Source organism: Acromyrmex echinatior, chromosome 15 (genome assembly GCF_024713525.1).
Source record: "Acromyrmex echinatior isolate Ae372 chromosome 15, ASM2471352v2, whole genome shotgun sequence".
Classification (NCBI taxonomy): domain Eukaryota; kingdom Metazoa; phylum Arthropoda; class Insecta; order Hymenoptera; family Formicidae; genus Acromyrmex; species Acromyrmex echinatior.
Genome location: NC_141866.1, coordinates 6,668,333 through 6,680,296, shown reverse-complemented (window position 1 = coordinate 6,680,296; position 11,964 = coordinate 6,668,333). Strand labels below are relative to the sequence as shown.

Below are 11,964 nucleotides of genomic sequence, written 5' to 3'. Positions count from 1 at the left end.
TCAACTGATTTGATGAAGACTCCAGAAAAAAATAAACTATATCTCTCGAGTATAGATTACCGCGTACGCGATATATGATTTTTAAATGACCTGTCGGTTAAAAATGGACATTGGATTATTTCCATTTTTTTCCTACATCGCCCTTTCACATTTGTCCTAGAAAATGTACGTCCTATTTCTGTAAATCTTATGCTAAACGAGTGTTTGAGAAATGAAACGAGATATTTATAAATATCAAAGTTTTTATTGATGTATATGTATATTAAATAAAAATTATTTGCACATATACAGCGTGAATAACAGAACTATACAAATATTATATTGCCACGATTTAAATTAAACAAATAGAAACTGAATTTTTTCAATAATTATTTACAAATATATTGCAGTTGTACTACTGAAACCAAATTGCATGCTACTTTGATTAGGCTACCAGATGTTCACTAAAGTTTCTAATAATTTTACATTTTTGCATTAAAAAATACTTCGAATCAGTATATATTTTTAATTCGATTACAAGAAAATTTAGTTTTCAAGTTATACAGGTATTTATAAATTATATTATTTGTGGAGATTATAACTTCTCATGCATATATTAATAACATAAAATTATCTCTTGTATATCATAATGCAAAATACTACAATAACTTTAACCAGTCCCATTGAGATGCAACAACTGCAGCTACCATTTTGGCTTGATGTATGTTATTACATCACTTATATATAATCATAATAAAATGCAGAAAAGTTATAAAATCTGATTTTCAAGGATATAAAATACCTGTTGTTAAGTCTTTTACATCTTACTTCATAATATGAAAAATGAAAAAGTAATAGTTGATTTAAATTCACTTGTTTTCAATTTCATAAATATTGAAATGATGTAACAAAAAAATGTTTCTGACGATGTCGAACTGAAAATTGAACTTTCAAATTGAATTTTGAGAAATGTTACTACAGGTATATTTCTCGTCAAGTACTTATATTTGATGCCATACGTTATGTTTTTTTACCGCATATATTTCCATTTTTCTTTTAATTCTAAAAATTTCCATTTTAATTTATTCAAAAGAAAATATTTATGCTTTCATTTTTGACGATTTCTATTACAAATTTATTAAGTTTTACGTATCAATTTGTGTCATCGCTTTGAATATTTATAGCAGAATACACCCTTCATCTCAGTATCAGCAAACAATGATGGTTGCTTCGCCATTATTAGGAGAAAATAATTTTATATTCTCCGCATTCCAATGTAATAACGCTCCTTGACAAACGACACTCCATACATAAGGAATGAAAAATTCCTCCGGTTGTTCTTCTTCTACGTATTTGAACTTCAATTCTGGGAATTTCTACAAACAACAGTATATACATAATTAAAATTCTAATAAGTATAAACAGATCGTAATGATTTGTAACAATTCCTACGTACTCTTAAACGATCTCTTGGCCATTCTAAAGTTCCTTGTCGTATAGTGGATAATACTTGACTAACACCTAATTGTGATTGATCTTTTTGTTCCAATTTATAAGAGAAAAAATTAATTACCTAAAAATTATGTTAAAAAAATTTTCGATTATGGCACATATATATATACATATATATATATGTATATCGATTCAGAATATATATAATATATAAAATATGAAAATGTTATTAATGATTAATAATTTAAAAATGGAAACTTACAGAATCAATATTTTGTACAATATCTTGAAAAGCAGAATGTGTCCTAAATGGTTGAAAGACATCTTTTTTATATAATAGAGTGTAAATTAAATTCGGATTGTGCGCTAATCTATGGGTTAAACAACTATTTATAATTTCTAACACCATCCGTAAGACTTCCTCAAGTATAGTCAAGTCTTGAATCTAAAAAGAATATATATTTTATCTAATAAATATTACACAAACAAAAAATAATTTACTCATATATATTAGGTTCGATTGCACCAATGTTACTTTGAATGAGATTTCCCTCTCCCTTTTTTGAGAGAGAAAAAAAGAATTTTAAACCTCAGTTATAAAAGATACGATAACGTTGGTGCAATCGGACCTTACACACACACACACACACACACACACACACACACACACACACACACACATATATCTTACCAAATCTTCATTTGTAACAGTGGAAACAGTGGAAGCATTGGCTTTTCCAGATTTGGTATGAACATTAATTGTCGTATCAACAGTCGTATCAAGAACAACACTATTATTGGAAGGGAGAGTTGTCGACTGTGTTAATTCTAGAATTCTTGCTTCTAACCGTGCATGCTTTTTCGCAAGAGTTTCAAATAGACTTAATAACCTCTGACTAACGTAAGGGTGTAAGGATGTGAATTGGGCAGACATGTTTGCTAAGGCTGCCAGACAGTTTGTGTGAAGATATTTATCCTAATAATCATAAAAAATATTATATAATTTATAAATGTGCTATATCAATGTACACAGAAATTTCATACTTACTCTCATTTTAAACATATTATATTGTATCGTGCGAATCACTACAAGAATTAAAAGACCACCTAACGATATTTCGCTTATGGATCTCTCAGTATACCATGTTACACCTTTAAGCATCTTGAAAAAAATAATATAATTATTACAATCATTATTTTACAGAAATATATTTATAAAATAATGATGCTTACAATTTCGTGTATTCGTTTGTTAAACGTTTCATCTTCGCTTAAAATTAGCAAGATGATAAGAGACATATAAATATGATGGGATGTATTATTTGGCGCATGATATAATATTTGTAATATTGGAGTTACCTGTAAATGTTTCAACATGAAATTATTATAAATACTAGATGTAAAAAAATTATTAAACATATAATTAAAGAAAAAGTGAGCGTTGACAACACTTGCCAGTAGTTGTATATCAGGCCTTCTCATTATATCTTGTTTTACACTCGAGTTTCTATGTAATAGCATATAGAGAAGAAGCGTGACTTCGTCTGTATTTGGTACTTTACAAATGGTATTATATAATTTATTTAAATTAAATTTAAAGGTATCAACTGCTTTCCCTTGCGATATAGTATGATCTTCTATAATAAAAAATATATTTTTATTCGCGACATGCAATATTAACATTCTATATTAGGATACTTATGATTAAATTATAGATCAGTCCAATGTTTACCTTGCATATCTATAAAAGAGAAAAGCGCATTTCTATATGGATTTTGTGTAGCGGTACAGTGATTCGTCAGAACCAGTAAAAGTAATAGGGATTGACTAGCGAGCGGAGTTTCCGTATCGCGTTTTTTCTCTTCATCTTCAGCAGTGCCATTATGTGTAACCTGTATATTTTTCGAACTACTGCCTATGCCCATTCTTATTACATTCCACAACCCAGCTGAAACGATGCTTTACATTAATGCTTTGTAAAATGGATCGATTGCGTTTTGTGATATTGTCATATTTACCAGCAATACTGAATACAATACTACCCCCCGACTGTTGCGTTAGTAATCCTGGAGGAGCGTGTTCCTGTTGAATAAAATTGTGCAACAGTGTACACACCATAGTAGGTGCATGTTGATTCAGATGCGCGTGCATCGCTATCCTATATACTGTGCTGTATTCGGCTGCAGTTTGAGAAAATAATTGCACCGAGAGCAACACAAGTAAACAATTAATCGCCTCCAAGTGAACAACATATGTAAATTCACTATAAAAAATATAGACACATTTATAACACACACACAGTACCTGCTATTTTTAGAGATAAATGCTGTTTGGGTACGAGTACAAAGCAGATTTCTTGCTTTCTGACAACCAGAATCGATTCTGATCAAGTTTTCTGCTTTAACACATATCTACTTGTCGGAGCCAGTTGTTGAAAGCAGAAAATTTGCTTCGTTTATGCTTGTAATTTTATAGTATATTATCTTCACTTACCATAAAGGTACATCTGTAATAAGTTCAATCAATGCTTCAATAAAATACGCTAATCTATAAGAAGGAAGTGCATCATTTGTTGTTTGTGGTGCTTCAATATGATTTAGCATTTGTTCTTCACCAACAATCTCAATGAAATACTTTAAAATACATCGTACAGCAAACAATGCATTGTATGTTTGCCATGCCGATATTATACTGTAAATAAACCATGCACAGTTTTAGACATAAAACAAAAATGTTTTAAATTCGCAATGTTTAACATCGCAATTTATTATGCTGTATCAATAAAGCCGATGTATGCTTACTTTTGATTCTGTACAGGTGCTAATAACTCATTGATGCGTATCAAAGTTATTTGTATCAGAGTACCAAAATTGCCAGTAATCAAATTATTAACAAGTAATTGTTGACACGATGAATCCAAACGAGAATCCAATTCTATCTGATCATTCCTTGTAATAGGTGGTCGTATATTATAAGATAGAAATGTACTCCAAAATGGATCATTCGTTGGTATGCTTTGTCTCCCACAGAATCTTCCCAGGTGCACATTCTTGGAGAGATCTTCATAGCGACTCGGTGTTGCACCCATTGCCTCTAATCTTTTAAAAATGAAAAAAATGAGATCTTCTAAAAATGCTAAGCTTTTAGAATCCAATAAGAAAATCTAGATCTATTCTTTTTAGCTGAAATTTTGCACAGTTTATCTCTTCTATTTTGTTCTCCGATACAAAAAGAAAAAGATGAAGAATGAATATTGTGCAAGATCAGCTAAAAAAACAGATCTACTACTTATTCATATTATATACATATATATAAATTCATTTCTTATTTATGTTCATATATAAATTGACGATAACACTGTATTAAGTAACATCGATCAGTTGATTTTCCGACTTAAAAATACTGTTTACACCATCGGCGGTGATGTAAATACGAAAATTGCTTTTTTTTTGTGAGAGTAGTACAACCGAAAGTAGGTACACTGACAGTTCAGGTCGACGACGATTCAGTACGAACAAATCAATACATCAATCATGAATGTTCTAATATTCATTGACGTGTGCACAATCATGCTTCGATTATATTGTAGCTTATTACAACAACGAAATGTCTCGCGTGTGAACGTCGCGAATCAGGCGAGCTAATAACCTCTCAAAGTCGCTCAATGTATCGAGAACGGATCGGTCAATTCGTTACTTCGGCAGTATAAGCGGTGTTTCGTAACCGCAGTTTCTTGTCACTGTAAACGACACGTCCCACGCGTTAAAACAAAACGCACTTACAAAATTACTGGTCAGTTGACTCGTACATAATGAAAAGGTAGAGAAAAGTTCCACATCCGCACTGACAGAGTGTTGCTAGCGGTGTCGCTTTTTCTAGCGCATGCGATATTTCATTAATTCAGCTGTGAATCTAGCGATGGAGAAGTTTTGAAGGGTGCCAGATTAGAGACATTAGATTGAAAGATACGAGTGTTAAAAAAAAAAAAATATATATATATATATATATATATATATATATATAAGGAATAGTAAAAAAAGGAATAATAAAAAAAGAGGTTTAGACAATATAGATGTATATTTGAATATTTTCTTAATTTTCAAACAATTTTTAGAAATATGTAGAATTTCTTATATTTAGATCTGTGCACATTGCTTACATATTTTGTACTCAATATCTTTATTTTCTTTCTATTCAACGTCCGAATATAATTTATTTTCTTTTAAGAGCAAACTTTTTGGAGATTTCGAATAATACAAACAAATTTAGAAGATACAGGGTGCTTAGAGTACCCCTTTTATGATGATTTCATACGTTACTTATGTGACACGACGCATATGTATGATAAAAAGAGATATCGCTAACAACGTCAGTCAGATGAGTCAAACATCAACCATCGATAAAGTCGGTCACCCGTCGGTCAACCGTCGTTCTAAACCTGCCTTATTGACTAGTAAAAACGCGCGAACGTCTCGTTCAACTATTCGGTCAATTTTAAATTCGCAACTGTTTTCGACTTGCAAAGGTCGCGATGGACTACTCGTGCTGTGAATCGGCGACAAATGTTTGGTATTTCAAGGCTTTCAAACGCTCGATTCAGAGAGATTTTTAAAAGACCGCGATTCTAGATGTATCTGGCGGAGAGTTTTGTCAAATGCGTAATGCGTAGTGCGGCCGTTCGACGGTTCGGCGGTTCGGCCGCCATGACAGTTTCGTTGGCGCTTCGGAAATGTAGTGAGTGCGTTCGCTCCGCGATCGATCGTGGATTTTACTCGTTAAAAGTGTACGATGATCGCGAATTTTTATCGGGAATGTTGACCAGTGTGATGTTCGATCACCAGAATATGTTGGTTATCGCGAATATTCGCAGTAGACGCTGTTTCGTCGATTGTAAGTGGAACTCTGTTCCGAACGTGATTCTGTCTTGTAGTTCGGTGAGTATGCATGTACAAATTTCGATACCGTGAGTATGCGAAAATAGTTTTTACGTTGTCTCTTTCTCTCTCTCTCTCTTCTTTTTTGAGGAAATCGAAACGCGATTGACATACTTTTTTTGTTAATTGCGTCTTCAGGAGCACATCGAGTATTTGAATCATGATTATATCGCAGATCTCTGACGAAAATAAAAATCGGAGCATAATTCGCGTACGAAAATATCACACAATTCAATCCTGATGAAAATAAAAATCCGAACATAAATCGGATGTAATAGAAGAGTAACAGAAGCGTGAACGAAACTTCTAAAAGGTGAAAATTGAAACAATGAAACGTAAAAGAAGCAATTACATTTCTTTTACATTTTGATGTTTCAATTTTTGTTTCCTACAAGTTTTTTACGCTTCTATTACTCTCCCATTACATTCGACTTACGCTCTGATTTTTATTTTCATCAAGGAATTTTCCAAGAGATGGTTACGTCCTATGGGCTTCTCCGAGGAGACGTTTCTCGGAAATGTTTACGTTCTTTTTTAGCTTGTGATATTTTATAAATGTATTTTATAAATGTAGTCATTACAATTTTATACTTTTGATACTGCAAGAAAACTACATGCATAAAAGTAGAAAAAGAAAGAAAGAGAATAATTGTATGGTCAAGATATTTATAAAATAATGTGTATGAATTGATTGAATTAATCCCTGATAGTTGGTAGTAAGGAGAAAATTAATCTTAAGGGCTCCGCACAATAAAAGGAACAGGGAACAGAGAATAAGAATTTCAACCTATGAAATTGTGATTCTACCTCAGAATTTCAACCTCAGAAATTATGTATTCTATATATTATTTCTGATAGGTTCTATTCTTATTCTCTGTTTCTTTTATTGTGCGAAGCCCTTAAGATTAATTTTACAATGCTTTTTCTGTTTCTTGCTGTTTGTCTCTTGTCTTATTAACCAAAAAGGCAAGAGACAAACAGCAAGAAACAGGAAACAAAGAGCACATTGTAGAATTAGCCTAGTCATGATTACTTTTTTCTTTGATGATCACAGTTCCTTCTTTTCTCTTTTCTCCTTATATTATATTATATTATTTATATTATATTATTTTATATAATTATATTATTGTATTAATATTTAATATTATAATTCATGTTGTGACTACTTTACAAAATTTTATGCATGAATAAATTATAAATTGTATAAATTATATTATATAGCATATACAATAGTGTAATATATTATATACTATCGTAATATAATCTAATTTTTTTATATGCTATATACAATAGTATATACAATATACAATAGTATATACAATTGTGTGTGTGTGTGTGTGTGTGTGTGTGTGTGTGTGTGTGTGTGTGTGTGTGTGTGTGTGTATATATACACATATACATATATATATGTATAATAAAATGTTTTTTCATGTTTTTTTATGTACAAAAATATAAGAATATTTATTGAAGTAAAATATTTTATCGCAATAATGACAGTTAGACAAAGTAATTAGTCAAGAATCTGTGCTCTGACATTAACGTAAACACGATATAATGCTACTACATTCAGGAGAAATGGAAATAAGAAATGAAATAAAGGTTAAAAATAATTCTTATCAAAATTAAACAAAAATTGATAAAAGTAACAAGTTATTAACTTAATTATAAGAAATTGAGAGATTAGCATGAAAAAAAGAGAATACATAAATGTCGACGTCGGTTCAAGATGCCAAGGTGCCGAAATTCGTCAACTTTGTAATAGGTGGCATGTCGGGGTAAAAAGATTTATATTATATAATTGCAATAAAATTGTTACTTCTTTACTCGACAGGCAAATATCTAAAAAATATTTTAGCATAAAGTCCATGATAATTTTATTTTATTCGACAGAGTAATAGCTCAAATCGTGACACATCCTATGGATGTTATTAAGATACGTATGCAAGTGTCGCAGGATACTTTACGTGTCGCAGCACTCCGTATGTTTTGCACGAACGGAGTTTGCGGTTTTTACGCGGGACTGAGCGCGGCTCTTCTTCGTCAATTAACCTATACCACCAGCAGACTTGGAATTTATATCACTTTGCTAGATATTGGGGAGTAATGTCAGTTATTGCTTTCAATCATTGCATTTAAAAATTGATTCTAATCCGTGGAGTTACATATTATGCATATTTGGCATTGAGTATTAAATTAGACATTAGACAAATCTATGTTATAAAAATGTTTCATTACAAATTCTTTCTCTTCAGACAACATTTTGGTTATTTAAATTATGTTACGATGATAAGTTTTGGGATGATAGCTGGTGTGATAGGTTCTTTCATCGGCACTCCCACGGATCTGATATTAATTCGCATGGTGGCAGACATGAATTTGCCACCAGGTAATTATTTCTATTAAACATTTTGAAATTTCGACCTAAATTTATTTGCCAGAATGATTTAAAATGTAAAAAGGAAGATGTACTCTTTGTAAATGTATTGTGTACACGGGAATTAATATATTTATCATTTTTAATATATTTATATCAGAAAAGCAAAGAAAATATAGGAACGCCGTTAGTGGTATCTTTAATATATGGAAAACTGAAGGATTTTTCGGATTATGGAGAGGAGCGATACCTACGATGGGTAGAGCAGCGATTGTAAATGGAGCACAATTAGGTACATACACAAGAGTGAAGAAATTATTGCAAGACAGAGGTGATTAAATTTGCAACACTAATCATGTCTGTTTCACAAGAAGTTTCACTTTACATAAAGATAATTGTACTTGATATAAGAGGAAATATATAACAATATAAATATGATAGTTAATAAGGGTATACCAAAAAAATTGTAATCAATGATCGATTTTAAATGATTTTATTTAATCCATAATTTTAATGGATTTTTGAAACGTGTTAGAATATATTCAACATGATGTACTATTACAAATTACCGCTGCCATGATGTCTAGTGCAGTTACGTGTTTCGCTTCGATTCCGATCGACACAGCTAAAACTAGGTAAAGCAGCAAGATATCAAAAGCAAAGTTGAGGTCTTAAGATACATATCCTTATAGGATTCAAAACTGGAGGCAACCTACGAAACCACCTAATCTTCTAGCTATGATCGTTAATATTGCTAAAAAGGAAGGTGTAATGTTGTTATGGCGCGGTCTTCTTCCGTATTATTCCAAATCAGCACCCAATACAATAATTACCATGGTATGCGTTGATCAACTTCATGACATGTACTTGAAATTTTGCCAATAAAATTTATCTAGATCAGTGTTAATTGGTTTCCTTTAATTGCACACTATGATACAATTGGAATAAAATAAAGATTAAGGTGTTGCAAACATAATTAAATCTGTGAGAATGTTATTTAAAAAAGTATAGAAGTTTTTTCTGAAATTTTTATTATGTGTGATATTAAAATACGCAATTTTTTATTCAGATAATTTTTTTATTATTTACTAGTATACATTCTATATAAACCCATCAGCTGCTCGTTGATAACGAGAGTTATTACCGTGTGCGGACCGATCCTGCAGTAAGTTGGCCAAAAACCTTTCCAAAGATTCATTACTCCTTCATTTTTCACTATCGATATTATAATTGAGACCATACCTGGAGATTTCCCAGTGGTTTTTAAGTTTTGTATTCTATGGAATAGTGAAAATTTTATTGAATTTGTTCAAGGATTAGTTTTTTTCAAGAAGTTTTAAGTATTAAAATTGTTAATAACCTGGTCTTGGCAATGTCAAAAGGCATGGAGTTAAAAGCAGTGACAAATCCCGATATCATTGACGCACCAAAGTGCAAGCCTAAGCCTTCTTTAACGTTCACTGTAAAAACATTCAAAAGATGTACATAGAAAAATATTACTGAATTTAATAACGAAGTATTATAGATTTTAATTATATTTTTATATTTTCGAAAGTTAACGAATGTACTTGATTTATATTTAAGAAATCGCGAATTATCGAAATAATTTTTAAAAAATAATATAGAAAACTGTTGTTTAGTTATACTTCGTGTCGCAATCATATGCTTCACTTGGCTGTAAGTAGCCAATTGCGATATGTTAACGATAACAGCCCTTCCCATCGTGGCCACAGCTCCTCTCCAAAGAGCGAACATTCCTTCTTCTCTAGCAATTCTGATAAAAGCGTCAATCACGTTCTTGTAATTTCTTCGTTGCTCTAAGCAGAGAACATCAGCTAAATTAGCTACATTTATTTCCACAAATGTTTCTTTTGACACTGATGAAAGTCAATACACTAATTAGCTTGTACGAAAATTTTTCATTACCCACTGGTAATCTGCCATCTATTGTCATTCTCACGAGAGCTACATCGGCTGGTGTTCCACAGAAAGCCCCCGTGGCACCAGCGCTCCCAGCCATTAATGCCAGAATCGTGAAATTGGGACGACCGACGTATCTTTGTCTAAAGTGCAGTCAGTTTTTTTTTTAACTCTGACGATTTTAATTACTTCAATTATTTGATTATTTAAGGGATGAAACCAAGTCGTTATGAAAAGAGACATCCTGATTTCATTCCGATTTTATTCTATAAACTTTCTTCTAAGATTTATATTGTCTAGAAATTCTTGACATCTTTTGAAATTTTTTAAATTTATTGTAGCTACTGCTATCAAATTACCTCCAAAATTCTTGCATCTGATTATAAATCCCGAGTCGCACGGTCGTGTAAGATGCTTGTCTGACAAGACCAGCTGATAAACCGCTGTAAAATGAAAGAAAACCCTCTTTGCTGTATGTGGTGCCAATTATATTTAAGATCGATGCTTTCCCTTTGAGCACTTGCATCCTATTTTTGATCACGTCCATCGGGTGAACCACGCAAGTAGCTGCCATTCTAAGATACAAACGAATATTTGAAATACTCTATTTTAATTCAACGCTTGAAACAAATTACCCGGAAAGACCACCCAACACAAAATTGATCATTGGCGGTATAGGTTGCTTCTTCTTTTCTTTCGGTTCTTCTTTTTTCGACATTTTTAATATTTTAAGTTGAATAAATTTTTACAAACAAGTTAAATAAATAAATAGTTTCTATTTCTCACAATGGTACAAAATATTTTTAAAGTCTTTTAAGTCGAAATATATGTGCCATGTCATTGTCGTCAAATTTTTGTCATTATTAACCTATTGTACGTTAAAATAAAACGGCAACGCTTCACAGCATGACAGTAAAATATCGATTTTTATAAATGATTTATAAAAAGTGATGGGAAATGAAATGCCAACTTTCCTTTGCTACTTGTTAATTATATATATTATTTGCATTTATTAATTTATTTATAGGTTTTAAGTGAATACATGAAGGAAATAAAAAGATATTTGATCTGACCCAGTTCTATAATTCATGGTTAATTTTTAATCGAGGTTCAACTTATTCATTATCTCTTTCCAATTTTAGAATTGGAAAGGGATGAGAAACAAGTTGAACCTCGGTTAAGAATTAATCGTGAGTTGTGGAACTGGGCTCTGTTTTCTGTTCCTGTACTAGTCCTTGCATTCTCTTTAGGTATGATCTGATTCTCACCTGAATGGCTCCTCGGATGTCACGTCATCTTTATTTA

General features: G+C 31.6%; 4 protein-coding genes across 6 annotated transcripts in view; 2 read left to right on the top strand and 2 right to left on the bottom strand.

Annotated features, from left to right (window-relative positions):
* Nucleotides 1-224: 224 nt before the first annotated feature.
* On the bottom strand, nucleotides 225-5,336 carry LOC105153032 (dymeclin). Of its 3 annotated transcripts, none has more exons than XM_011067640.2 (12): nucleotides 5,214-5,336; nucleotides 4,233-4,529; nucleotides 3,925-4,122; nucleotides 3,450-3,694; nucleotides 3,164-3,379; nucleotides 2,887-3,068; nucleotides 2,665-2,790; nucleotides 2,480-2,593; nucleotides 2,123-2,407; nucleotides 1,694-1,876; nucleotides 1,436-1,552; nucleotides 225-1,355 (listed from the first exon to the last, which is right to left on the bottom strand). In XM_011067640.2, the coding sequence occupies exons 2-12, from the start codon at nucleotides 4,517-4,519 to the stop codon at nucleotides 1,188-1,190; spliced, it is 2,121 nt and encodes a 706-aa protein (XP_011065942.1). In that variant the 5' UTR covers nucleotides 4,520-4,529; nucleotides 5,214-5,336; the 3' UTR covers nucleotides 225-1,187. The 3 variants fall into 3 exon arrangements, 2 of the variants coding, with proteins under 2 accessions (XP_011065942.1, XP_011065944.1); XM_011067642.2 differs by having other exon boundaries at nucleotides 4,233-4,524; nucleotides 5,214-5,323; XR_015547640.1 differs by having other exon boundaries at nucleotides 1,215-1,355; nucleotides 1,436-1,515.
* An 806-nt stretch (nucleotides 5,337-6,142) lies between these two features.
* Nucleotides 6,143-11,964, top strand: part of LOC105153034 (tubulin monoglutamylase TTLL4) — a 167,942-nt gene continuing 162,120 nt past the window's right edge. Inside the window, exon 1 of the mRNA XM_011067648.2 lies at nucleotides 6,143-6,365. The gene's annotated coding sequence lies outside the window, so the exon portion shown is untranslated. The remainder of the gene's footprint in view (nucleotides 6,366-11,964) is intronic.
* Nucleotides 8,073-9,624, top strand: LOC105153045 (mitochondrial 2-oxoglutarate/malate carrier protein). The gene is made up of 6 exons (XM_011067666.2): nucleotides 8,073-8,140; nucleotides 8,256-8,465; nucleotides 8,618-8,751; nucleotides 8,900-9,070; nucleotides 9,275-9,374; nucleotides 9,432-9,624. The coding sequence occupies exons 1-6, from the start codon at nucleotides 8,073-8,075 to the stop codon at nucleotides 9,622-9,624; spliced, it is 876 nt and encodes a 291-aa protein (XP_011065968.2).
* LOC105153046 (mitochondrial 2-oxoglutarate/malate carrier protein) lies at nucleotides 9,327-11,842 on the bottom strand. Its single transcript, XM_087414121.1, has 5 exons — nucleotides 11,295-11,842; nucleotides 11,019-11,234; nucleotides 10,666-10,802; nucleotides 10,100-10,556; nucleotides 9,327-10,016 (listed from the first exon to the last, which is right to left on the bottom strand). The coding sequence occupies exons 1-5, from the start codon at nucleotides 11,375-11,377 to the stop codon at nucleotides 9,821-9,823; spliced, it is 1,089 nt and encodes a 362-aa protein (XP_087270247.1). The 5' UTR covers nucleotides 11,378-11,842; the 3' UTR covers nucleotides 9,327-9,820.